At 45.0% G+C, this 26,501-nt stretch overlaps 3 protein-coding genes across 11 annotated transcripts in view; all 3 read right to left on the reverse strand.

The window, feature by feature from the left end:
• Positions 1 to 117: 117 nt before the first annotated feature.
• Positions 118 to 13,757, reverse strand: smarca4a (SWI/SNF related BAF chromatin remodeling complex subunit ATPase 4a). Of its 7 annotated transcripts, none has more exons than XM_069524642.1 (34): positions 13,619 to 13,757; positions 11,286 to 11,549; positions 10,945 to 11,077; positions 9,824 to 10,270; positions 9,601 to 9,699; positions 9,253 to 9,508; positions 8,612 to 8,738; positions 8,330 to 8,503; positions 7,962 to 8,135; positions 7,684 to 7,851; positions 7,551 to 7,601; positions 7,332 to 7,462; positions 7,169 to 7,232; positions 6,963 to 7,075; positions 6,632 to 6,779; positions 6,360 to 6,523; positions 6,152 to 6,218; positions 5,920 to 6,030; positions 5,571 to 5,813; positions 5,356 to 5,469; positions 4,854 to 4,961; positions 4,640 to 4,726; positions 4,502 to 4,548; positions 4,227 to 4,393; positions 3,929 to 4,092; positions 3,516 to 3,782; positions 2,984 to 3,061; positions 2,668 to 2,886; positions 2,325 to 2,584; positions 2,111 to 2,216; positions 1,912 to 2,013; positions 1,372 to 1,504; positions 1,145 to 1,284; positions 118 to 795 (listed from the first exon to the last, which is right to left on the reverse strand). In XM_069524642.1, exons 2-34 carry the CDS (start codon positions 11,505 to 11,507, stop codon positions 763 to 765), a joined length of 4,917 nt encoding a protein of 1,638 aa, XP_069380743.1. In that variant the 5' UTR covers positions 11,508 to 11,549; positions 13,619 to 13,757; the 3' UTR covers positions 118 to 762. The 7 variants fall into 7 exon arrangements, with proteins under 7 accessions (XP_069380743.1, XP_069380741.1, XP_069380745.1 ...); XM_069524640.1 differs by having other exon boundaries at positions 2,111 to 2,219; XM_069524644.1 differs by having other exon boundaries at positions 3,555 to 3,782; positions 13,532 to 13,733.
• Positions 13,758 to 14,637: 880 nt separating this feature from the next.
• LOC109646325 (cysteine protease atg4da-like) lies at positions 14,638 to 20,983 on the reverse strand. The gene is made up of 11 exons (XM_020112057.2): positions 20,842 to 20,983; positions 18,664 to 18,910; positions 18,418 to 18,501; positions 18,141 to 18,314; positions 17,610 to 17,901; positions 17,459 to 17,523; positions 16,543 to 16,670; positions 16,200 to 16,278; positions 16,023 to 16,099; positions 15,464 to 15,583; positions 14,638 to 15,318 (listed from the first exon to the last, which is right to left on the reverse strand). Exons 2-11 carry the CDS (start codon positions 18,854 to 18,856, stop codon positions 15,148 to 15,150), a joined length of 1,383 nt encoding a protein of 460 aa, XP_019967616.2. The 5' UTR covers positions 18,857 to 18,910; positions 20,842 to 20,983; the 3' UTR covers positions 14,638 to 15,147.
• A 582-nt stretch (positions 20,984 to 21,565) lies between these two features.
• Positions 21,566 to 26,501, reverse strand: part of LOC109645909 (microtubule-associated serine/threonine-protein kinase 1-like) — a 32,309-nt gene continuing 27,373 nt past the window's right edge. For all 3 annotated transcript variants that reach the window (XM_069525069.1, XM_069525068.1, XM_069525070.1), the window contains 6 exons: positions 26,284 to 26,466; positions 25,965 to 26,194; positions 25,679 to 25,801; positions 25,459 to 25,592; positions 25,171 to 25,358; positions 21,566 to 25,095 (listed from right to left, as the gene is read on the reverse strand). In XM_069525069.1, coding sequence (XP_069381170.1) covers positions 23,471 to 25,095; positions 25,171 to 25,358; positions 25,459 to 25,592; positions 25,679 to 25,801; positions 25,965 to 26,194; positions 26,284 to 26,466 — 2,483 coding nt within the window. In that variant the 3' untranslated portion in view covers positions 21,566 to 23,470. The remainder of the gene's footprint in view (positions 25,096 to 25,170; positions 25,359 to 25,458; positions 25,593 to 25,678; positions 25,802 to 25,964; positions 26,195 to 26,283; positions 26,467 to 26,501) is intronic.

Here is a 26,501-nt window from a genome sequence, read left to right on the forward strand (position 1 = left end):
GCCAAGAAAGAACATTTTGACATTTGAATGGTTGAAATTGGTTGAAGTAAGAACCAAGAACAATAAAAAATAATATTACTATAGTCAGCAGTCACACAAATAAATGCACACAGCAGATTTATTATGAGATGCCTTTATTGTAGTTTTTGGAATCCAGTGACACCGACACGAGAAAATGGTCCTATCCTTCCCTCCCCCCTTACATACACAACCTGAGGGAGGGGCTGCAGGGTGGGATGTTCCGCAATCCCGCTTGTAGTCTTAAATTAAACACAGAGATAATAGCAAAGACACATCCAGGTGCATTTCCACAGACACGCACGACATGCATTCAAAAAGGGATAAAGGGGAACGCAGTGACTCCTGGTTCACATGTACGTGTTGTCTCAAAGTAAAAGATGACAAAATTAATTCCATTTTAAAAAACAGTTAGCTGTCTTAATGGCCCACGATCAGTCTATAATTCAGGCTCTGTCAATTATCCACTTACAGGAGAAAACAAAAAGGCAAAGAGACACTACTACTCATACAGGGAAAATGGTTTAAATATGGAAGTGGAGAGTTCATATCTTTCATATTTTTTTTTTTAAATTGGTTTTTAATTCATTGTATACTTTAATGAGAATACAATTGTCTCACTAAAAATCAGCTCATCTAGGTAAAACTAGGCCCTTTCCACTGTCTCCCTGCTGTGTCTAAGTAAAATATATTAAGTCCAGTAAGGGGCTCAGTGGGCCTTGGTCCAATAAGGAGTGGTTCACTTCAGTCATCATCGCTGCCACTGGCCGAACGCTCCTGAGAGAAAAAACACAAAGCAAGCACAGATTTACTGCCGTTATTCAACACAAGTACACAACGTCTGTTTGGAATGGGTCTGAGTTCTTGGCCTGGGGTGATGCTGGTTGCAGCTCATTCAATTCATAACATTTATAATTTGACAATAGTGAAAAATACCTAGTCCAAAGTGATGTCAGAGCTCCAAACAGAAAGTTTTATATAAGTTTTAAATTTGCAAGAAGCAGAAGATTTGAGAAGCTGCAAGAAGTGAATGTTTGGCTGAAGTGATTCATTAATAAAATCTTAATTAAGAGTTGTAAGTTTTGAACTTTATTTACTACAATTAAGTAAAAAAAACTCGTCTCACCTCTTCCTGTTCCTCCTCACTGTCGTCGTCGCTCACCACAGGCTTAGCTCGAGCCCCGCGGCCCCTTCGTCGTTGTCCTTTTCCTCCGCGGTCCCCCTTTTCTTTCCGGCTCAGCTTGATCTTCACTTTCACTGAACGAGCTGAAGGAAAAACAAAGAACATAAACATCACAATGCCAACTCCTGCTTCACTGTTCTGTGAAGAAATGCTGCATTTCTCATGCTCACATTCAGACTCCGAGCCTTCGTCCAACTCCTCCTCCTCTTCTTCACTTTCCTCTCCTTCGCTCTCGTCCTCCTTCTCGATCTTCTGCCTCACACTGGTGAAGACAGACTGCAGCACAATGGAATCCTCGTAGATCTGAAAAAGAGTTAGAGAGATCATTATAGTGGCTATGTGTGAACTCCTCAAAGGCGTGATCAATCGGTGACAACTCCAGCCAATCAGGGAGCAGGACATGGTGAAGGTGGTGAGGTGACCCCTAATTTTTTTTTTTACAGGGTACAAGTCAGTAATCAGTGTAATCAAGCAATAACCATGTGGGACAGAGGAACACAAACTCTTCCAGCTTCATGTGTCATTCAGAGTAGGAGGACACCAAAGAGCATGACGGTGAGAGATCATGTGGTGTGAACTCAGCTGAAGAAGAATCCAACTACATACATCGTGTGTGTGTGTGTGTGTGTGTGTGTGTGTGTGTGTGTGTGTGTGTGTGTGTGTGTGTGTGTGTGTGTGTGTGTGTGTGTGTGTGTCTGGGCTGAACTCACCAAAGAGCCCTCCAGGTTAAACGTCTGGGCATTTTGACACAGCAGCATCACGTCCTTCTCCAGGTCGTTCAGGCTGCGATACTTGTGGCTCCTGATCCTTTCCTGATGGAGGGAAGGGACAAGAGAAGGCAGCAGTTAAACACACATTCGATAGCGGGATGTAAAATGTAAAATGGAGAGTCTAATTTCATCACCACACCTTGATCTTCCTGAAGTCCACAGGTTTGCGGATGAGCTCATAGTACTCGGGCAGCTCCTTGCGAGAGGGCAGCTGGATGAAGACTTCACTCAGCTGTCGTCCGTTACTGCTGAGACAGGAAAGCTGTGTTAGTACGCTCCGCTAGCTCGGTCACATGTGTCGTGATATATCTATAACTTCTGTTGTGCCTGCAGAGATGCAGTTATGTTCTCACCCGTCCTTGTATTTGATCACAGCGTCGACAATCTTCTTCATCTTCTTAGTGAGGGAGAGGGGGTTGGGAGAGAGTTTCTCAGCAGGCGGGCGACCACGTTTCTTTGCTTTCTTCACCTCCTCGTCCTTGTCCCGCCCTCGACCGCTGCTAGAGCTGGGTGTGGCCGGGCCGTCGTGGTCGCGGTCTCTCTTGCGCTTTCTTGTTGTCTTTTTGTGGCGCACTTCCTCTTCAATGTCCTCTAGATTGCCTTCTTCTATGGCCTGTGTGGAGTAGATCTCAGGTCAGAAACTCTTAATGTTGCCACTATAATATTTTCTAACAGCCTAACATGATAACATCCCACCTTGAGCCATTGTTTCTCAGTGAGCGAGTCACTGTAGTCCACCTCCTTCCGCTGGCGGGAACCTCTGCCGAACATCTTCTCCTCCTCTTCTTCACAAGTTAGCCTCTCAACCTCAGCGTCGTCTTTCAGAATCCAGCTGGGCATATCATCTTCCTCCATCAGACGAGGTTTCCTCTTGGGATTGCGAGCGTCCTCGCGGCGTCGGTCTAGATCCATGCGCTGAGATAAAAAAAGAAAACGGCACAGCAAGGGGGTTAGTGGGTTCAGATTTTGAAATGTCAAAGTATCTAACAACTGCAAAGGAAATGGTACTAACCATGAACTGCTCAAACTCCTCTTCGCTTCTGGCAATCATCTGGTTGACAGTCTCATCATCAGGAACCTCGTCTTCTTCCTGAACACACATGAAACAGAGGGAGTGAGAAGAAGCTAACGGCAGATTAATGTGGTACCTCAGAGCCAAGTCTCTGAACTAATGACTTATTTTCACAAAGAGCAATAAAAGTAACTCAATGTATATTAACACCGAACTTAATGAAGGTATTGTAAATATCAGTACAGGTCTTAACTACAGCTTTGCATATCAACCAGTTTGAGATATCACCAGAAGTGCATTTTAACTGTTATATGTAGGGACTAATAATAAAAAATGTTAGTGTAGGAGAGACAGTATCATATTAACCATCAAAGGTTTGTGTAGAAGCAGAAATACATGAATCCTGTGAAAAAAGGGAAGTAAGGAAAAGAGACAGAGGAGGAGGAGAAAAAAAGAGAATGAAGAGGTGAAGCAGAGCACAGGCGGATGTGGGTGGGTGGGCGATGTACGAACAGGATTAGATCACACCCACCCACGCCCCCCTAGTGCGGCAGCCACCTCGAACCCCGACCTCGTCCTGTTCCTCGTGCTCCAGAATGGCCTGTAAGAACGCCCGTCGTTCGCAGCCTGACGACTTCTGGTCGAACATGCCAGCCTGGATGACCTTTTGGTCCACGTTCAGTTTGTACTTGGCCGCTGCCAGAATCTTTTCCTCCACGCTGTTGACGGTGCAGAGGCGAAGCACGCGAACCTCGTTCTGCTGACCAATACGATGGGCTCGGTCCTGCGCCTGCAAGTCCTGTAGGACAAACACATTTGACAAGGTGAGGCAGAGTGATTGTGTGTGGTGACTTCTGTGTTTTTATCAGTTTCAGTATTGACATTTCTAGAGAATCCTCCCCAGGGGTCCAGGTATTGTTGATTAACATATATTGGCATGAGTACCTGATGTGGGTTCCAGTCACTGTCAAAGATGATGACTGTGTCAGCAGACTGCAGGTTGAGGCCCAGGCCTCCAGCCCTGGTACTGAGCAGGAACACAAAGTACTCAGAGGCAGGGTCATTGAATGTCTTGAGCAGCATGCCACGGTCCTCTGCCTTGGTGGTTCCTATGGGAGATGAAAGTGTGTTAAAAAGTGAATCCCAAATTATTCCAATCGAGTTAAAATTAAAAACCTATCATGAAATACTTTGGGGAGTTTATATTATTTTGTGGGAAAACGTTGATAGAAAATAGCCTCACCGTCCAGACGGAGGTACTTGAAGCTGCGGTACGCAAAGTAGTCCTCCATGATGGTCATGAGTGATGTCATTTGACAGAAGAGCAACACTTTGTGGTCGGTTGCCCTGAGCTTGGGAAGGATACGGTCCAACAGCTCAAATTTACCAGAGGAGCGGTACAGGTCAGGCCTGAGCAGGCAGAGGAAGAACATGAGCGAGAAAGGACCAATGTGCAACGTATATAACCACATTTACACACACGCTGTACAAACCCCCACGATTTTAAACATTACATACCCAGAGACTATTCCACCAGAATAACCGAGATGCTCAGAGAAAGACTCCTGGAAAGCAAACAAGCAAAAGTTTAGGTAAATTCATTTTGCTCTGAATTCTGCATGAAAATAGTGGTTAAGCCCAAGTGTCTTCTGGTACCTCAATGTGCTGGAACATGTAAGGGTGGTTGCAAATCTTTCTCAGTTGCATGATAGTGTTCATCAAGGTCTTCGTGCCTCCTTTACCCTGGAAGATTTAGAAGGAAACAAAAAGACAAAACAGAAAACACGCATTAGTTTCCAGAGCTTTATATTTTATTTAGCATCATTGTTACTTTGTCCAAATAAAATTCAGGACATAATCATCTTCTTACCTTCTTGTCTTTTTCTGACCCATCTGTGAGCAGGACTCCCTTGGCCTGCATGTGTCTGTACAGAACCCTCTGCAGGGCTGACATGTCGCACTTGATCACGTACTCCACCTGGAAAACAATCGTAAAGGGAAGACTGAGAAAACTCACAACACGTTGCAACTGTGGGTTAGTCACATACTTAGAAACCATAAATACGGCAACTGGTTCAGCTGTTCTGTGTGTGTGTGTGTGTGTGTGTGTGTGTGTGTGTGTGTGTGTGTGTGTGTGTGTGTGTGTGTGTGTGTGTAAACTAGGAAACAAGCCAGCGAAAATCTTGCGTGCTAATAAAAATGTAGCTACAAAGTTAAAACAGTTTATCGTAACAGACGCAATGCAAAAAACAATATTTAGCAGTAACTATAATTATGACTATAAATAAATGATTTAGGCATGAATCGTGAGAATCATTAGTTCAATGAAAATGCATGAAAAGGCAAGTTAAATAAATGAAATGCAGCCTGACCTTCTCTGGCAGCTGGGCCTCGACTTCTTTCTTGAGTCGGCGCAGTAAGAACGGTCGAAGAACCTTGTGCAAACGACGAATGATCAGAATGGTCTCTTCTTCATTCAGGTCAACCTTGGTGGAAAAAAAGGATAATGAGGATATATATTCAGAATCCGATGTCGTGGCAGCTCGTGGATGTTTCTTTACAAAATACTCCGTTCTATGTTTATCACCTTCTCTCCAGTCATGGCGAAGGGGGCGTTGAACCACTGCTCAAAAGTGCTGCAGCTCTTGAAGATGGTTGGCAGGAGGAAGTTGAGCAGGGCCCAGAGCTCAGGTAGCTTGTTCTGCAGCGGGGTGCCTGTGAGCAGCACACGCCGTGGCGCCAAATAGTGCGTGTTCAAGACCTGGGTCAGCTTACAGTGGTGGTTCTTCATACGATGGCCCTCGTCCACAATCATGTACTTCCAACGGAGCTTTGGGAGGAAATACAGGATGTTTAGAGATTAGAAAGAGAAACGCCTGAGGTCAATTCCTGGATTAATGTGAAACTCAAAACTAAACATGTGGACGCTTCCTTACCTTTGCTAGCACTTGTTTGTCTTTGATAATGTACTCGTATGTGGTGAGCAGCACGTTAAACTTGCCGCTGCGCAAGATGGGAACGAACGCTCGCCGAGCAGCGGGAGAACCCTGAAAGTGAACAGGATCACTTATTTCATTTATTTCAAAAACACAAATAAATTGTTAACCCAAAATGTTTTTGTTCAGGACAAACAGGAACACATTAAATATCCAAGTAGATGCCACTGACCTTGTAGGAGATCTTGACGACAGATGGCGCCCACTTATCAAACTCATAGACCCAGTTTGATAGAGTTCTGAAAATGAGAAACTCTGGTTTATGAGAGCTTCTTGTCTCAACATATGAACACAAAAACACACTTCACACAGATTTCTGTTAAACGCGTGTTTTCACGGAGGAGCCCACAGGGAACTAAGGAAGACGTGTTGGGACTCACGAGAGAGGTACGATGATGAGGAAGGGCCCGTTGAGGCGCTTGTTCTCCATGAGGTAAGTGATGAGGGCGATGGTCTGAATCGTTTTTCCGAGACCCATCTCGTCGGCCAGGATGCCATTCAAGTTGTTGTTGTAAAGTGACACCAGCCACTCCAGACCCTTGATCTGAGCAAACACACGGAGTTGGTTCCAGTTGATTGAAAATCATTAAAGTCGGGTTTCTCTTCATGTGAGAGCAACAAGTGATTCTCCTCTTGTCAGCGGGTTGTGTACCTGGTATTGCTTGAGCTGCCCGTTGATCAGCAGCGACGACTGTTTATCCACTTTCTCTGTGACAGCATGAGCCACAGCGTAGTAGGACTGCAGGCCTCGGTTGAAACTTGCACTACCGTATTCATCGTCGACATCCTGCTTGGCGTGTCTGGGGGGCGGAGAAGACGGCAGATAAAATCAGTTAAGATGCAGAGAGAAGCTTCAATATGACTTAAAATGACTATATCACCTAACTTTAATATTTATGGTGATTTTAGACACATCTATCTACAACAGAGATGACAGTGGAACATTGACTAATAAAACCAAACTCCCAGAGGTTTCATCTTACTCGATGATGTGCAGGACATCCACCTCAGATACTTCTTCACTATCAGGGTCAGGAATCTTCTTCTTCTCCTCTGCTGGAGCTGCAGAGGGCTGAGGCTGCATCTCCTCTTCCTCCTGACACAAACAAAGATGAAGTCAGGAAAAAACGTTGGCAAGACAGTTACAGGCGAACCTTTTTGATTTGATGTTGAGTTCGCTGTTACGTACCTCCTCCTCATACTCTTCTTCTGAACCACTTTCTTCACTGTCTGAACGTGGTGCTACTTCATATCTGCGGAGGAACAAAATGTTTTTGACAAAGTCAGACACATTTAGATATACGACATATTTCTTCATGTTATGACCAGCAACCAGCAGATGTGGCTCTTACCCTGGGTTCATTTCAAGCCAGGTCTCCAGCTGACCAGCCTTAGGTGCTTCAACCCCAGTCAGGATCTTTCCACTGTCAACATGGATGACCTTCACAGGCAGGTCACTCATTTGACTGGTCTCATCTAAAGGCTGAGACAAGCACATGAAGATGATAAATCGTGACATCTTATTCAAATATAGTTGATCTGTAGACGTCAGATTCTTATTTTAAACTCACCTCTCCATCAGGCCCCAGAGAAGAAGAACGACCCTCTGTAGCCTCGGGCTTCTGAAAGCACACAAACAATTGAAGTATGTGTGATGTTCAACATAGAAAAGATGTTTTACGACTGCTCGCTCTCAACATTTACCTTCTTTTTCTTCTTCTTTTTCTTCTCTTTGAGAGCTTGTACAGCTTTGTGGGCTCGCACCAGCTCAGTGAGGTTGGCCACGTATTCGTCTGTCTGCTGAAGCAGGTAGGCCAGACGCTTGTCTTTCTTCTGGTCGATAAGTTTACGGTAGCCCTCTTCATCTTCAGCCTGGAATAAGATTCACACAGGGGTCAGCTGCTGCCACTGGACTAATAAACTCACAGCAAAGACAGATTAATGCCACATTCAGGCATCTCCTTAATAGATTTGAGTCTCACCATCAGCCTCCGCATTCTCTCCTTCTCAATGCGCTCGTTCTCTTTCTTCTGCTCTCGCTCGGTGTTGGCGTGATAGGTGGCGACAGCTTTGGTGGCCTTCTGGATCTTCGCTGTGATGGAGCGGTGGTACTCCTTAAAGTCCTTGGCGTGCTGCAGGATGCTGTTGAGGTATTCCTGTCAAGAAGAAGAGTACACAAATACACCACTATTATTAAATCTACTAAGTAATATGAACTATATCAATCGTTTTTAAATCCCTACTCTCCACTATAAACTGGTGTTGTTGTGTTTTGCTCTGTTAAAAAATATCATCACTCTCCCTTTGCCCTGTTAGAACTCTTTTTCTCTGGTGTTTTCCAACAGTTTACCTGGTGCTTCTGACGACGTTTACGCTCCTGTTCGATCTTCTGTTGTTTTTCAAGCTTCTCGGTGATGCGGGCCTCACGTAGAGACTGACGTTTGCTGCGCTTGTAGGCCTTAGCATTAAGGGCGGTTTCCAGCGCGGTGTCACGCCGCATGCAAACCACCACCTCCTGACGCAGCTGTAGGCACAAACAAAGTCCAAAATTCGTTTTTTTTTGTTTTTTTTTTAAATGGCATACTAGTGTAATAGTGTTACTTCTTAAATACATCTACATCTACATTCATACCTGTCTCTGGAAGTTAAGCAGCCTCAGGGCCTTCAGCTCAATGGTGGCCTTGGTGCGCAGGTCACCAGCTAAAGAGCCGGGCAGGTTCTCCAGCTCCTGGATACGGTGAGCAATACGGGCCTGTAGCCTGCAACATAAATGCAGAAAAAATTACAATAATGACCAAATATTTAAAAACATTTTTTATCCTCTTCAAGCTGATCATCACAAATTAGAAAGAATCCTAACTACGGTAAAAGAAGTGTATGTAACACACAATACAACTACTTCCAACTTTAATTTTAACTGAATATTTTACTGTGTCAATAACGGAGACATTTTCTTAAAAACAGTAAAACAGACGCCCATGGTTCTCTTCACTTCCTGTACTGTGCATATATATAATTTACCAACATCATGCCAAACCACAGTAGTTTTAAATGTTCTGTTAATGTGTTGCAATACGTTACTTTCTATTTCCTGCATGGTTTCCACACACAGCATTAAGAAGACAACGTGCTTTAGCAGAGGACAGATATTTAATTTATAAATAACTAGACGACATATTTAAAAGGTTTATGTCAGACATTGGTCTGTATTTAGAGATGTGAATTACTGACTCACAGAAGTATTAGTCATCATATGATTTTTTCCACACTCACCTGTATTCTCTCTCCTGGAGGATCTCCACTGGGTCCAGCCCGCGGGGTTTTTGAATTGGGGTTATGCGGTTCTGCTTCTGGTGGAGCATCATGGGAGAAGGCTGGGCAGGCTGACCGGGGGACTGTGTCTGAGGGGGCATTACTGGGGAGGCAGCAGGGGGCACAGAGGGAGGAGCGGGCGAGGGTCTGCCAGTGGGCTGAGGTGGAATCAACTTCTGGGGAGGATTGGATGGAGCAGCAGCATTCACCATAGGTCCTGACAGATGAGAATTTAGAAGACATCAGTTTTGCTGCACGAGCACATAAAAATACGGAGTGGATTGAAGTGACCATCAACACGACGATTACCTTCAGGCCATGATTTAGGGGGTCCATTGGTAGGCGGGCCTTGCATACCTGGGGGAACCCCTGCAGGTCCAGGAGGTACCATATTAGGGCCAACCATGCCTGAAACATCAATGCCACATATTAATATGAACTATGTTCAGCCACCAGGGGTCTCTGAAGAGCTATCTCACATTCCGTTTTCATTGTGTAAGGCTCATGTTAACATGAATCTTCTTTAACTCACCGTGTGGTCTGTTGTAGTTGGCTTGAGCTGGTCCCGGTCCAGCCCCAGGCCCACCTCCTGTAGAAGGTGGCATGTTAGGCATCGGATGTTGCTGCATCCCTGGCATGGGCCTCTTCCCCTGCACAGCCATCTGCAGGTGCTCTGGTAGAGGCTGACTGCGGGCCAGCATCTTGTAAGCCATTATCTGGGCCCTGAGTTGGTGCAACTGGTTCTGGTTGAAAGGAGTGGGCCCACCTGCACCGCCAGGTCCAGCTCCTGCAACAACTGGTCCACCTGGACCCTGAGGAGCGCCACGGTTAGGTTGACCCATGCCCGGGTCACCACTGCCTTCCATAGGGCCAGCCACGGGGCCAGGGGGACCTCCGGGCATCATGGGGCCAGGGGGAGGGCCATTGGCTGGGACAGGGCTGGGTGCATGCTCTGAACCACCCAATGGTGACGGGTAACCTGGGGAACACAGAACCGATGCATGATTGGAATGGGGAAAAAATTATGCAGGCATCATATTAACCAGATTTGATATTTAAAGGTTTTGTAAGTCATGCTGAGTCCATTACAGAGAAATCAGACAAAAGGCAACTGAGAACATTGAGGGAGGCCTTGTTTTTTTAAACTTGGCAATAACAAAAGTGATTAATATGCGGAAAATGATTCACATTCTTACGTAAAGAGCTTTTAAGACACTGAACTAGTCAACCTCAACACTGCTGTCATGTCACTGAAGTGCTCCTGTGAGTGTTTCTCTCTTTTTATCTTCTGCTTCCTGGCTGTGTGGTTTTGTAGAAGCAGCTGCTATTCTTTTTGTCGGCCGGGTAAACCCCCCTGTAGCTCCGCCTCTCCCACTGTCCTGCCCACAGCTGTTTGCTCATGCTGCCATACGAGCAGTCAAAACAAGAGGAACTGGCTGGATGGGTACTCGTTGCTCATACATCGAGGTCAACTTAACAAAGTCAACCGTTCGTCCTGAATAGTTTTTCTGTAGTAGGAGGTTGTCAATTGCCGCCTTTCTTCACACATTTTATGTTGACGCACCTGAATCTGAGGATACTAACTGGCATCTTTCTAAAAATGAGAATCTACAGTTTTTGTGACGACCCATATACTATTTTGTGACGTTTTACCTTGTGAGTGTTGGTCCATGGGGCTTGGAGGGGGTCCCATACCACTGTGCCCTCCTTGTCTCATGCCCATACCTTTCATCTGTCCATAGCGAGGATCATCCGGCATTCCCTTCTCATGCATGGCTTCCATGGGCTGATGAAAAGACACAGAATAATCATAATTAAAGTTTATATTTTTACAGTTCTAGAGTGTAGATATAAAGAAATTTAGGTTAAGACCATTTTCCTCAGTTACCTGCTAATGCATAAACATTTACCACTATCAATTTAAATCAGCGTACATCCAAGAGGTAGGATATTGATGAAAGCACAACAAACAACGGATTAAGAATATATCATACTTTGTGCATCTGGTGCATGTTGTCCTGAGGATATCCTGAAGGTCCCTGTGGAGGGTGGGGGTGCCCAGATCCAGGTGGTCCTGGACTGGGCCCCATCATGCTGTGGGCTGACCCTGGTGAGGGACCCGGACTAGGGCCCATCATGCCTCCTGGAGATGGCCCTGGGCCTGGGGAGGGTCCAGGCCGAGGTGTCCCTCCCATCGGGGGGTCAGGAGTGGACATCTCTCAGGGGAAGTTGGGAATGTGTGGCAGCAGCAAGGTCCCCTGTGAGGGGAGACGACAACAGGAATTTCGTTCATGGTCAGAATGTATGTGTGAGCAGCAGAGCTGACATGTTAATTTAACTACGAGGGAAAAGGTGTGACTTTACAGGAGCAGTGCAAGTCCAAATATTAAAATACTATACAAGTCAAATATGATTATATAGCAACAAGTGTGTTGAGTCATTGAAAACAGTAACAGAGATGCTGCAGGTTCGAAATAATAAACATCTAGTTCTCTGCTATCTTACAAAATAAATTTAAATTTAAATATATCTGACAGTTTCCTTCAGCACGAATTCACAGACAAGATTTCCACTAAATGTTTAACAACCAACAAGAATTTACATCAAATGTATCTATCAATTATTTGAGCAATTGATAAATCGTTAATGTTGAATATGAGACGACTGTAAAAAGTTTTCAGATTGCTTGTTAAGCAACAATCCAAAACTTTACAAGATGTCAAGACGCACATTGGAGTGGCTGGAATCAGAGATGAGTTTCTCGGCCTGCTCTAAAATTGAGTAAAACAATTATCAAATCCGTAGCAGATTAATCAAATCCATCACAATTAGTTGATGAAACTCTCAGTAGGTGGGTGCATCACTGTACACTTGCCTGCAAAGCCAAGTTGTTGTGTTTTTCAAACATTGTGTTTCAAGCTTTGCAAAGAAAATAACAAAACACAACCAACACACCTCAACTGGTGGACGGATCGGAGGAAATACTTGGGGCTCACACTATCTGGAACAAACTCCCTGAGAAAAACTATCCGACAAACTTTTTACTCTTTTCTCATTTGTATCATTGTCTGTTTCTATTTGTCCTCTAATGCTGTGCCAGCCTCTAAATGCTTTTAACTGTCTCCTCGTGTTATCAACAGTTTTCTCTCGGTGTTCTTCATCCTCTATTCTCTAGCTGTGTCTTGGAGAAAGGTGCTAAACAAATTAAGGTTATCATCATTAGCACTATTATTGTAATTGTCCATCAACGCTGCTCCCTCGTTGGTGTGGATTCGGGCTCTGGGTGGAGCAGGGCTGTTCACAACACTGATCAACACTCGGTCCAGTCACACACTGAAGCCATGTGACGGTTTCCACCAGATCTAAACTTCTAACACGGTGTGAATCCGAGAGGCTTCAGATCTGTCACTTAACGAGCCCCAACTGTGGTCGAGTGAAACCTCTCCCAGACGGAGCCCTGCCGAACCAGACGGAACCCGGACAGATGTGTGTGTGTGCACAACGATGAGAGAACATCTGGACACGAGTTTTACAAACTCGCCGTTAGCCCGCTTTGTTTACAGTCACAGGGAAATAACAATCGGGTTAGCTATTATTAGCATAGTTAGCCCTGCTAGCGTTAGCCGGGCCCAGCCGGGGGTTTTGCAGTTACCGTCGCATAACGTAAATCAAAACCCAACAATTCAACCTTTTCCCGTTTCTCACAAAGCTTCGCGTGTTGTGTTGAATTCAACCGGAGCCGGCGGTGAAATCTGGAATTAAAAAGTAAAGCGACAAAGAACAAGTGGCCGAGTTCGAGACTAGCCGACTAGCTAGCTTAAAAAGAGAGAGAGAGAGAGAGAGAGAAGCCTACAACAACACAAGCTGGCGAGGAAGCTAACGAGCTAGTGGGGTTAGCCTAGCCGGGCCATGCTGTCCGAGGCCAATCAGGCAGGAAAGCGGGTGTTGTTTGCGGGGAAATATTCGCCCCGGAGTCGGGGACGTGTGACCGGGGAGAGCACGGTCCGTGCCCGCCGGGGCCGATTGATCCATCGCGCCTCCCGTACCCGCGGCTCGGCGCAGCTCCGCCAGCGATTTTTCATTCATTGCTCCGCGTCGCGCCACAGCGATGTCGCGGCTCGTCTTTTTTTTTTTTTTTCCCCCCTCAAACACAGAAACAACCCGCGGAACAAAAGCAGATTTCGGCTCCGGCCGCAGGCGGAAGCCCCCTCGCGGAGCCCGGACTTTAAACTTTACTCACACTGGCGGTGAAACGCGATGTTCGAGTCCTCACCGGTCACAACGTCTCTCGCTTTTTCCTCCAAACCAGAAACAAAGAGCGACCTACCCAGTCGGTTTTTTTCCTTCACCCTCCTCCTCCTCCTCTTCTCTGGAGATCGTATCGCGGGGATCGGCCTGTGCGACTCTCCAGCGCCACCTATCCACCGACTCGCTCACTTCCCGCATGCCCAGTGAGGACAGGGGAGGAACACAGACTATGGGAGGGAGGGAGGGAGGGAGGGAGGGAGAGAGAAGCCGGCGTGGGGGAGGGGAGGCCCGGGAGAGAGGCTACAAGAGACCGAGGAGGAGACTCACACGCTGGAGCAGGAGCGCCATGTTTCTGTGTGGATATCATCAGAATAATAATATTCACCATCATCTATTACCTTCCTCCATCTCTCTTTCCCCCGTTATTATTATCATTATAATAATTATTAATATTATTATAAGCATCATGATTATTATTATTAGAGCTTTAATATGAGTGAAACACTTCCTGCTCTCTCCATCTCTCTTCCCTCCCCTCATTATTATTATAATAATAATAATAATTATTAATATTATAAGCATCATTATTATTATTATTATTGTGATTATTATTATTAGAGCTTTAATATGAGTGAAACACTTCCTGGTGTCTCTCCATCTCTTTCCCCTGCTACTATTGTTATTATTATTCATAATAATAACAATGAGGTAATCCTTTAACATGTTGTGTTGTAGTCAAAAATAAACATCAGTCTGCTCACATACCTTCACTGACTATACCAATAACTGCTTCATCTCTAGCAGACATTTAATTATGTATAAATACTTTAAAAACACTCTTCCCCTATGTAACAAACTGTTTCTTCTAAACGTTTTAAATACTTTTATTTTGCAGATGTTTTCAGTTACGTGCAGCATCTATTTCACTTCTGTCCGTCCTGGGAGAGGGATGTGGTAGTTTTACCCTTGTTGAGGATTAAGAGCAGAGGATGTGGCTCCTTGTTAAACCCTATGAGACAAATTGTGATTTGTGAATTTGAGCTATTCAATTAAAATTCGATTGATTGACTGCACAGACAGAAATGAGTTTTGCACGGGTTCCTTTATAAACCGTTTATTTGGATAAAATACCACAAAAAACTAGTCCAGCTCATGAGAAAACTAAAGTCCTTTTCTTCTCAGAGAACATTACACATCATTTTGACTAATTCTCCAGTTAAGTCATAATCTTTATATTCAAGTGTGCGTCACATAACAAGTGTCCAAATGTTTTACTCTATTCAAAGGCAGCACATCCTGTCACATGACATGAGACAGTAGGAGGCTGTGAAGCTCAGTAACACTTTCTTTACGTTTGACTCTGGGAGACATTAGTTACTATAATCATATATTAACTCATTTGAATAGATTAAGAAGAAGAAGAAGGAGATTTATGAAGAACCACTAATAAAATAATCACCCTTTCTGTCACAAAGTTCAGTTTCATCTTAAAACAATAAATAGAAATAGAAATCAGCAGGACATTATTCTCACGCTCAGCCGTCTCACATCTACGTGTGATCATTGATCATCAAACGCCCCTTGGGGCAGATTTTTATTTTCTTCTGTTCATAATAGAACAAACTCATCCATGCTGTTGTTTGTGTCGACTCTTCTCAGTTCATCTTTCCTCTGGATGTAGGTGAAGTTGTTTGTGGGTGTGTTGCTTTGCTCCTGTTCTTGACCATGTCCCTCTGCAAAGATGAACATGGGGTACGTCTCTGTAGATGTGGAGAGAGCCTGTGGGACAAAGAGGCAGAATCCACATCAACACATACATAAGACATTTTTCTAAGAGACATCACCGCAGATGTTACGATACGATTCAAAGCCACACAGCAGAGGAAGGTTCCATGAATAAAGATTTAAAACCCTGGTCACGTACCTCAGTAACAATTGTGCATAGTGATTCAAAGTCTTTTTGACCTTTAGCATAAAACCCAATGGTACAGCTGGGGTCCATGCGTGAGACGGCCATTTTCCTGGGATATTTGCAGTGAAAAGACTGAAAGAAGAAGTAAAACAATATTCATCAGAAATAATCTCATTGGATCCATCAAAAATTCCTCTATACCTCCAAGTTCTCATGTGGATGTCGTCATTTACTTTTCTACTTTTAGAAAGTTTACATCAGTATTTCCCAACCAGCTCGTAAACCAAGGGTAGACAAAAGCTGATTTCAGTAATACACTGAAGTCCAGACAAACACAGTTTTTCTAGATATTTTACTGTGTTCATCTGTAAAAACAGCAATAGATTGTGAAGTATTTCTTATATTGAACATTTGGATCCAGCTCTGACACATTCAGAGCCCAACTGGTGGTGTAGAGCTGTGGGAATCCACCTGAAGAAGAGGTTGTGGGGACTAGTTTACGTGTCCCAGTAGACACGTTAGGAACCACACAGAAAGCAAATTGAAGAATTGAAACGTCACTTCCTTTTACCTCCAGGGAAAAATTCTCCTTTGTTATATCCACCGTGAGCTGACAGTAGTGAGGGTCCAGGTACAGCAGATTGTCATCTTTAACACCGCAGGACCAGAGGAAGGAAAAAACAAAGTGTAAAGCCTGATATCAAACACTTGTGCACATTAATTATCATGCTCACTGCTCTGCACATACCTTGGAAGCCGATGAAGAACAAAGAGTGTTTTGGTTTTCCCCCAATGATTCCGATGCAGCCTTGAAGTGTCAAGAGTTTCTAGGAAAACAAAGAATGCTCTGTTGTTCTTTGTTCATGCAACACAGTGATGTTTGCTTGTGCTTTGCAGTAGAGCAAAGATTTCTCTGTTTTCGTGTAGAAACCCACAACAGTGCGAACACAAAGTAGAGAGGGAGAAGGAACCAGAGTTGAAAACACTCAAAAGAGGAATCTGAGAGTAAATCTCTTTGAAGCTGCTCTACTTTTGCTGGAAAGTCAAAGGACGCACAAAGTAGTGACTGTATGAAAATTATGTTTGGATACTTTGACATAGGTGATGTAGGCGGGGTTGAGGTCTTGTCCTCCGAGTCGCACAGGAACCAGGATGATGACGGATTTCCAGGACTGAGGAGGAGGCCGCTCACACAACCGCTTCACATCCTCCATGTAAACTGGAAACATACAGAACGACAGAGACAGACAGACATGTTCACACGGATGTCGAAATCCTCTCAAATCCATTTCAGGCTATTTAAGTGTGTAATTACAATGTTTAGAGAAGGTGAGTCGGTGATGATCATTTTCATTTTGTGCTCCGGAAGGAAACTTCCCTTCCTTTTCTCTATTTACGTTTAATTTGAATCCTTATAAAAACAGTATGAAGTCAGGAACCAGGACGACAAGCTACGAGATGAACCATGACTGTGTACTTCATTTTTTCAGGAACTACACATCCCATAAACCTTTGCAACCAATAAACCCTTTCCATTGATTTCATGTGCTTCTTCTGAAAGTTAAAATCGTTTTAATGTAGTGTTGCAATAGTTTTGTCTTGTATGATTGTATTTAGGTTTTTTTAGTGCAGTTAGATCGTAGCCGACATGATTTTCGTAGTTGTGGTAAACGTTTTCCATTTTCACAGCAAACTCATCCAATCAGAGACACAACTCCTACACCTGAGGATTGTGGGTAGTGTAGTATTTCTCCTTGACATCGCAAACGAAACAAATTTCTAAAAATGCAGTTGATAACATACGAACTTGTGCCTTCTACAGGAGCACATGCCATTGTTTCACAATCTTTTAGCTTGTGTCGAGTCTAACTTGGATGGTCACAATATTATGGCTGATGCATTTCTCTATTTGCACAACTGTTGGGCTACAAGGTTTGTTTCCGAGCACAGCGACATTTTGCCTTTTAGAACAGACAGCAAAGACAGCGTTGAAATAAAATGACTCACTGGTGCAATCCTGTGCAACATACACAACGAGATTGGGAAGGTCTGCAGATGCTGCCACAGCTTTCCTGAAACAAAATGACGTTCACAGTTACATCTTGAGAAAACCTGGCTCCAGATAATTGTGCTGGTATGCTACCGCTTCCGGTCTCACTGGAGGATGTGTGCCGCGATGGAAGGACCGTACCAGTCCCCAGCTTTCTTCCCTGAGCTTTTGCCCAACTCCACCATTCGGTGGATTCCAAAAGGGGCAGCGGGGTGGTCTGCAAACCACGACACCACCCTTCTGTGAGTGGCCTCCATGGGTCTGTCCAGGAGGGAACCCAAGCTCAGTTTTCGACACCTTTTTTTAGGCCCCTCCTGGAAACTCTGTCCTCTGTCAGGAGAGCAACTCTCAAGGTCCATGTCATCTTTGACCGCATGGTGGCTCACAGACCAAGTCCAACCTCAAAGTGATGAAACAATAAAAGCAACATGAGAATTGTGGAATGTGACTGTCTACTTGAAAAAGTTTCTCATGGGACCATGACGGATTATTTTGTTTGTTGCTGCAGTGAACAATTAAAATCCTCTGGTTTTCCAAACTGAAAGAAAAACTCACAATCTGACGTGCAAGCGGTGGATGGAACAAAATGTTCTGTGCAGCTTTTGATCATTTAAAATCGTGTGGCGTGTTTGTTTCTACCTGGTGGCATGAGGTGTAAGAGGAGACCTTGTGCCAACAGCATCTGCCCCGAACGTAGAACACAACCCCAGCCGCTGTCGGTCGTCAGAGAAGAGCCGGCCAGCGGAGGGAACCCACGTCTGTACGTCAGCCACAGGAGGGAAACAAAGGTGCGACGGAAAAGCTCTCTGTCCCCTGACATACGTACAGAGCTTGAATGTTAAAGTTCCACCACGATTATCACATGAATGAGATCATTTTAGATTTCGGTATAAAGGCCAAATGCTCAAGGCCTCACCTTGATCCTTGAGCTCGTAGGATTTTCCAAGCAAGATCACAGGAGAGCTCTTGCTGAATTTTGATTTCTGCTTCAAGGTCCAGCCTGATATATGAGGGGGGAAAAGGAGAAACGGTTTAATCTCACATTTCCTCAAGGCGTTCTGGAGATATCGAACAAATTAGTTCAAGTCCAAGTGAACATTTGCACCCAAACAGAAAACAAAGCTACGGCTTCCACAACAGTTGTGGAAGCATACAAACTGACCATATTTCACACTGTTCCATGCTGAGACCAACTTGGACCTGAGTTTGCTTCTGTCCACGGCCTCTTGGACGTCACTGCCCACTTCCAGGACCTGAGGCCCGGCAGATTCTGAGGAGAGGAACAGCCAGTCGTCCATTTGTTGGTCTGCAGAGGACAGACTATCACAGCGGGACGTAGCCATGCTGGGATTCATACGAGATGACCAAGACTAGAGGAGAGGAGAGTTGCTCCTTATCTCCAGGGTAACCTAAATGAAACAACGACAGAGCAGCAGACGCAGATGACGTAGCCATGAGTTTTTCTTGAGACAAACCAGGTCTGGACCTCGAAGCGGGTTAATGTTAAGCACAGCAAAGTCAATTATTCTCCATGACAGTCAGTAAAGACTCAAACCACATGACTTCACCCTGTGACTCAAGGAATTTCAGATATGTCAGTTTAGCTGCCGCAGGAGGTGTCCAATTATTCTCACCCACATTTGTTCTGCTCCTTCTAAGATATTACATTGACAGGTTGAAGGATTCATACAGTATATATATCTTATACGTCACGAAGGTGTACTGACCAGGAAGTACTAGAAGTACTCCCCCCTACTGACATAATATCAGTGGGCCTTTTCCTAGTTTTCCTACTTTTATGTATGCGTGTCACTGCCTTTTTGTCTTTTATTGTTTTAACAACTGTACTCTTATGAAGCACTTTTTTTGCGACTTGAAGGAAAGACCATGTTTATTCTGCAGAAAATTCCCTTATATTAGATCATCCGTGTGTCTGCAGCCTTTTCCTGTTGTGGCTGGTTGAGGTGGAAATAGTTTGAACTACTTCACGCACAGTTCAGTAGTTTAGCAGAGGATCTCCAAACCTCAGCCGCTCCAAACCTCAAGATAAATCTGATGGGGACATTTTCAGAAATAAACTTCCTGAATCTAGTCTGAAACCTCAGGGGGACAGAGCGTTTACCATCAGGGCCCTGAGGAAATAATTCTATCCGAGATGCTGTCGTCTTTCAAAATACACAGTATTTTAGACATATTCCTGAATTTCCTTGGGTTGCTCTGTCTTTTATCTCTACTATTATTATCATGATAATTGATTTACTTCCCTCTGTGCTCTAACCGTTTGTTTCCTGTTGCACTGGTTTAGTTTATCTGTTCGGTCATTTCTGTGTAATCCTGCTGCTAAAATCCTAACCTCCTCAGCAGAGGTAACTAAATGGAAATAATCAATAAAGTAATAATAATAATAAAGTAAATGACATCTCATACAGTACTTAAAGTAATGTACAGTTACTTTCCACCACTGGTAATTACAGCCATATGATAGTGTGACACGAAGAAGAGGGGACAGTCTCTGATTTAACACAACAGAAGAATGAAAATCATTTTCCAAAGTAAAACAGTATAAACATTAAAACTGTTTAATGTGTATTTTATGTACAACACATTTGTATTGTAACCTTTTGTTTTCCTGCTGAGCTGCACTTTGTGCTCTATAAATGAAGTTATTATTATTATTATTATATCTAACTAAACTACGCAACCCTCTGCACATCTGATGTCCTGCCTGTTTGCACACAGTTACAGTTGTTACTTTACAAATGTCACACTGCATATAGAATGTGCATAGTTTTGTTTTTGACTTGTTTTACAGTAATGACTTTGCTTTTACTTTAATTGAACTATTCCACCGCTGAGCTGAGCGGTTTCCTCTTTTCTGACACCTTTCTTTGCTGTTGATCTGGTGTTAACTTGCACACGACAGATAAAAATACAATTAAATCTCTATTCTATTCCAAAAGCAAAACACATAACTTTAAATGACTTTTAAAAAACATTTTAAACAGCAGGTTTAACTAAATGAGACAAAGTGGTGGAAATTAGTGCCAACACATGTACATTCTACATCTCATATAAAACAGAAGATATATTTGTCATGTAGCACGTTTACCAACTTACTGACACAGAACTTAGATTTCATACAACTTGAAATATCTGTAAAAAAAACACGAAGCACACATTTTAAAACCACAGATGTGAGATATTTGAGAATTAAACAAAGTTCTCATCTTGTTTTTAAATGTTCAGTCACTGGGCGCAGAGCTCGTCCTGCTGCAGACAAACTCAGGAGGATGATAATAATAATAATGATATAAAATCTTAATCTTAATAAAATCTTTACCTCCACTCAGGCTCCGTCATCGCTGCTCCAGGACTTAGACCGAGCCCCTGACTGAGCTCCGCCGGAGAACTCGGTTTATTTTCCGTCACTTTCAAACATCCGCAGCGAAGCGACAAGCAGCGCACACTTCCTGTTTATGCGCGTCACGTGATGCGGGGCTGCTCTGATTGGTCGACAGAGGACCAATCAGATTGAGCACTGAGGTTCCCCTGCATTATAATAATAATTTTATTCCTCATTACATTATTTTTGACCTCACAGGAACACAGGAAACTAAAGAAAGTTATTCTTATTATTATTATAATTGATAATAATACTGGTATAAGAATTTATTTTCACTTTCTTAAACACAAATATATTTAGAGGGTCGATATCGATGACTGAGATCTACAGTGAATATCCAGACCTGGTAATAATATAATATTTTCATTGGACTAGAAACCAGCAACTGTCACCAACCGAGCATCTAATTTTAAGTCCCTGCAGGACAGAAGCAACAGTTTTGACAAGTCCTTTACTTTCTAGAAGAATATCCAAATGAAAATGAAAGGTTTTGACATAGATCCAGATTTGTCAGGTGGAAAAAAAAACAGAAATATTTAGGGAACTGATCTACGAGGGTGCAGCTTGATGGGGGACTGTTGGGCCTTGCGAGTTCTGTTCTAGTTTCTGATTTGTCCTTTTTACATGATGTTTCTTTAATACCTTTAAAAACAGACAAAGGTTTTGGGGTTTCGCTGCATTTTATTACATTTCTGCACTGTAGGCTTTTTTGCATCAGTTTTTCACAACGGTGGCTAATAAATCTGTAGCGATGTAACGAACAACAAGAGTCAGGGAGAGAGTTGCAGCTGTAAAAAAGTCAAACACTTGGACAGAGATGGACAGGACAGCAATGTTACAATGTCAGATTTATGGAATGACATATGAGACAATGACAAATGAGTCTAAACTGCACAGAATGAGGCAGCCACACAGATTTGGTAGATTCTCACCAGATGCTAAATTCATAAATAACTAATTTCAGTGGTAGAACAGAAATTCCCTACCTCATGACGCGTAAAAACATTTGAATAAATAAAAAAAGGTTTAATAAATAGAAAAATAATTAAAATAAATATGTAACACAAGTAAATTAAAAGTATCTGTCACAAAAATAAAGTGCAAGTTGGTCACATCACACACAAAAATCACTGGTGTCCACTGGGTGATAAGATAAAGAGTGTTCAAGCTCGGGCTGCAAAATGTGTTTGTTAACAGAACGACGATGCATCAGACTCATGAAGTATGAAATGCAAAGATCCACAGGCGGAGTTATCAGACGTCTCATTGGATGTAAACTATCTATTTTTGTTCCTCAGGACCTTTTGATAACGCCCACAAGGTGGCAGTCTCAGACAGCTCTGACTCTTCTGTCCCAAACATGTCAGGAGGATTTTTCTGTAACACACGAGAACGAACGAGACGTCAGCACGAAGACGCTCTCCACAAAAAAAATCTGCTCCTGGCTCGGTGCTCAGTCGACTGCTGTGTCAGGCCTGCTCGGCTCTGTGGAACTGGGCACGGATGGGTTGCATATTATTACACATTAGAATAAAAAAACAAAAAATAAATCACATTATCGCTAGTAAATAAAAACACTGGCACTTTCCTTCACAAGTAACAATAAACTGCATAAATAGAAAAGAGTGGATAAAAGAGCGTTTCTGAGCGACTCTGCTGTGACTGCTGCTCTCACACTTTGATCGGACTCATGTATTCATGTAATCGTACGATACCTACGATATACAGCCCAGCGTAATTACACGTTTCACTACGATCAGTGGAGACAACTTTAAAAATGCTCGACTTATTGCGACCCTCACGTCTCTCTCCTCCTGTCTGACACACAATGTAAACTTAGTAATCGGGGGACACCAAAGGAAACTGGCGTGATAAGCAGATTGCATAGCGTCCCTGTGCAAGTTCATCTAATCTAACCTCTTTCAATCCCAGACGGGATTCAGCCCTTAAACTCTGATCTGATGCAAAACCGGCTGGTTCGCCCTCGGGTTCCATCACTGCTAGCGTTTTGTTCCAGTTTGTTTGTTGTTCACCGCATGACACGAGATCAATCTCGTCCCTTTTAGCGACTTAAGTTTAAGGAAACACAGAATGAACTAAATGACGGCACTGGAGCTGATCTGAAATATGAGTAATGCCCATTTCTAACAGAATCCTGCTCGTTGACGTGCAGCTCACGGTTTGGTTGCTGTGGTCGTTTGAAATGTTGTTCACAGTGTTCACTACCTCAAGGTCTGCTTTACATTTTTCACCTTCTTTTTTAAATATGCTTTCATTTTTCCACGAGTAAGACATGCGTTGAGACATAAACTTTTTTCTAACCTATATACAAGACATGGGGATGGACATACAGTGCACACACAGGCTGACATTATGATACCACGTGCACACATCTTCCAACAGTAGCTGATGCATCTCTGTTCACATGAGTCCACAGGTCACATGTGTTATTTCTTCAGGCGTTTGTGTCTCCTCTTCTTTCCAGGTCACGTTGATTCATGATATGTCAGTATGATGCTACAGTTAAAGGCATTACATGGGAGAGTCTGACTCTTTCTGACCCTTATCACGAATGATGCTTGGAGCTCCGACTGGTTCCTCGATCGGACTGGACCGTGCCGCCGCCGCTGGCGGAGGATCCCGTCTGAGCCCCGCGGCGTCCCCCCCCGGTCGCAGCCTCTGCTCTTCCCGCTGTGCTTCCCCGCTTCTCCTCGCCCGTCTTGGAGGCGTCTTTGAACTTGCCTCCATCTTGCGATCCCACCTTCATGGGCCCGAGCACCGTTTTGGCCACACTCGTCAGCTGGGTGACAAAGCTGGCTTTGTCCCCCGGAGACATGGGGCGGGACTTGCTCGAGCAGGGGGAGGCTGCGTTAGAGGAGGGCGACATGGGATTCTCCTCCAGGACCTCCAAGTGCGCCCTCTCCTCCTTTGCGCCACAGTAACGGCTCGATACCTTCTCTGCTTTGGATCTGGCAGCAGCCGGCGCATGAGCTGCAGCGCGGGCTGGAACTGAAGTGGGAACAGGAGGCGCAGGACCTTTGACCTTAGTCGTCTCAGATGCTTTATCGCAGCCGCTGATGCCTCCTCTCTCTCCTGTCTCGGAGCCTTTTCGTGTCTTGGACTGCTCTGAAGACGAGGATCTCTGTGCAGGAAGTTTTTCAGCTTTCACTTTCTCCTCAGTCTTCTCCTGAGCTTTGGTTCCAGCTCCGCCGTCTGTCGGCTGCTTGCTCACCTGCTGTTGGACGATCTTTGTTGTTCCCGGGGTTGAGATTTTCTCGCTGAGTTTACTCTTGGGGACAGTTGCGTCCGAAGCTGAAGCACTTGGAGGTTTGTCCCCGGGGCCCGGTTTGGTCTCTGCAGTGGATGAAACCGGTGCTGGTTTAGACTTGGTCTCCGCAGCAGCTGCACTAACGTTACTTTTTAGAACCACAGCAGTGGACGATGTCTTGCTAGAGTCGACAACTTTGGTTTTGGACTCAGCTTTAGTAGCTACGCTCCCTGTCTCAGATGCTGTGGTTTGAGTATCTTTATCCCTGGCTGTCATCAGTGTGTCACGGCTGAGCGGTGACTCCTGTCTCCCCAGCCTCCTCCCAGGCTTCAGGACTCCGATCTCCCCCATGGGAGGAGAAGGGGAGGAAGATGATGAAGGGGAGGGTGGAGCAGGTCCGTTCTCTCCCTCCATCTCTAACAGACTTTGCAGGCTGTGCTCACAGTGGAAGGACTCTCTCCTGTAGTCCCCGTGCGTCACCTCCAGGCTATGCTTGCGTAAAGATACCCCGCCTGTCAGAGGAGAAGGCGACGATGATGATGAAGAGGAGGAAGGCAGAATCGGCCCTCCGAGCTTCTCTGCAGACTGCACCCGCTGCAGCAGAGGGGATCTGGGCGGCTCTGCGCTCTTGGGACGAGGGCGGGCGACAGGAGGAGAGGAGTGCAGCTTGACGGGAAACATCTGTGTGGTGTTGGAACTCCCCACCGTGTGGCCGGTGAGAGGCGGAGGGGAGGAGGTGGTCGGGGAGGGAGTGTGAGCCAGAGGGGACAGGGGGATGTTGCCAGCTGATTTGCAGCGTGCGGAGCGGTACTGGCGGTGGAGCTTGGGACTCAGACCGTGAAGGGAGCTGGGCCTCATGTGGTGAGAGGCTGCGGGGGAGTTCGGGGTGCTGGTCGCTGGGGAGCTGCTCTGGGACGAGTTGCCTGAGGGGATCGGAGAAAATTAACTTCAAACATTTTCAAACTAAAACATGTGTGTGGATGGAGCCTCATACTAACCCGGGTAAGAGGATTCCAGGGTGGAGCGGTAAGTCTGAGTGGGCGAGCGGGCGGAGAGGCTGTGGGTGGGGGAGCCGGGGAGACTGTCCCCAGACGACAGCGAGCGATTCAAAGAGGAGAGGCTTCGGCTGGTGTGGAGCAGATTCGACTGTTTGGTGATTTTCCTGAAGAGGGAGCTGCGCTTCTTCCTGAATGACACAAAAGAGGAAATGTTGAGGAGAAGAAAACGCACAGGGAGCAGAAAAGTGTCATAAAGTCCATCTGCTTTGAGGCTTTGAGGTAACTCACTCCTGTCCCTCCTTGGCCCCGGTCCTCTTGCTTCGCCGCGCCATCTTACATTTATAACTGGACTTGCGGGCGGGACCCACTTTTATCGAGGTGTTCTCAAAGGGAGTAGTTGTAACCGTCACTTTATTTCCGCTCTGAGGATCAATATTCATGTTATTTTATAGACACATCATTAAAATGTAAATATAAATAGATACACGGAGAGACGGATCGATCTCACCTTGAGGATGAGCTCCACCACCTCTGTGTGAACCAGACCGTGGACCGACTCCCCGTTCACATGAGTGATCAGGTCACCAGCACGAAGTCCAGCATCCTGGGCCGGGCCTCCATCCTCCACATGCTGGGATTAAAAGAAATGATTAATGAACCGATTTGATTATCTGAGTCTCAGGTCTTGTGACCTTCTACGTAAAGTTCCTTGAGATAATGTACAAGTCATAGTACTGGTGGTAGTAAACATATTCTTTCATGCTTAGCAGAGTCATCAAGAACTGCTCTCTCACCCAGACCATGTGATGCACGCTGTAGACGTCACTGTCTCCCATGTAAACTCGGATGGCTCGGAGAGTGAAGCCGTACTTCTTCCCTGAGCGATGGATGGTGATCGGAGAATGTTGGACGTTGACCATCGGAGAGAAGTCTCTGCTGGGAGAGGAGTCACGGGACGAGGGGTTGGAGGAGAGGGAGCGAGGAGACATGGGGCTCGCCAGAGGGGACGCACCGTGCTGCTCCACTGTGGGCGGAGGGACGGAGTTAAGTTATGTGACAGGATTCAGCGTTAAAAAAAGGGTTTTGACAGTTTTACAGTGCGACATCCTTCACCTGCAGGAATGATGACAGACAGAGCCGTGGCAGAGGCAGACTTGATAACTTTGGTTCCTGGCTGTGAGTGGCGTTTTTCTCCATCGGCCGTGAGCTGGTGGTGGCGAACTCTCCGCAGCACCAGGTCAGTGGTGGCCCCGCGGGGCCCCTGGGCATCCGGAAGCCCCAGAACAGTAGCGCTGCCTGGAAAACACAATGATGCATCAGCAGGTCTCAAA

Source organism: Paralichthys olivaceus, chromosome 5 (assembly GCF_024713975.1).
Source record: "Paralichthys olivaceus isolate ysfri-2021 chromosome 5, ASM2471397v2, whole genome shotgun sequence".
Classification (NCBI taxonomy): Eukaryota; Metazoa; Chordata; class Actinopteri; order Pleuronectiformes; family Paralichthyidae; genus Paralichthys; species Paralichthys olivaceus.

Excerpts from the sequence above, each read along its gene's own strand:
- LOC109646325 (XM_020112057.2), bottom strand. The coding sequence starts at position 18,856 with ATGAATCCCAGCATGGCTACGTCCCGCTGTGATAGTCTGTCCTCTGCA. Across the intron at positions 16,671-17,458 it reads TGTTGCACAGGATTGCACCA|TTTACATGGAGGATGTGAAG; the intron begins GTGAGTCATTTT and ends GTATGTTTCCAG. Across the intron at positions 15,584-16,022 it reads AGGAGAATTTTTCCCTGGAG|TCTTTTCACTGCAAATATCC; the intron begins GTAAAAGGAAGT and ends TTCTTCTTTCAG.
- smarca4a (XM_069524640.1), bottom strand. The coding sequence starts at position 11,507 with ATGTCCACTCCTGACCCCCCGATGGGAGGGACACCTCGGCCTGGACCC. Across the intron at positions 7,076-7,168 it reads AAGAAGAGTATGAGGAGGAG|GAGGAAGAGGAGATGCAGCC; the intron begins GTACGTAACAGC and ends TGTTTGTGTCAG. Across the intron at positions 6,031-6,151 it reads TCGTCAAGATCTCCTACAAG|GGTTCTCCCGCTGCTCGGCG; the intron begins GTCAGTGGCATC and ends GTTCACTTTCAG.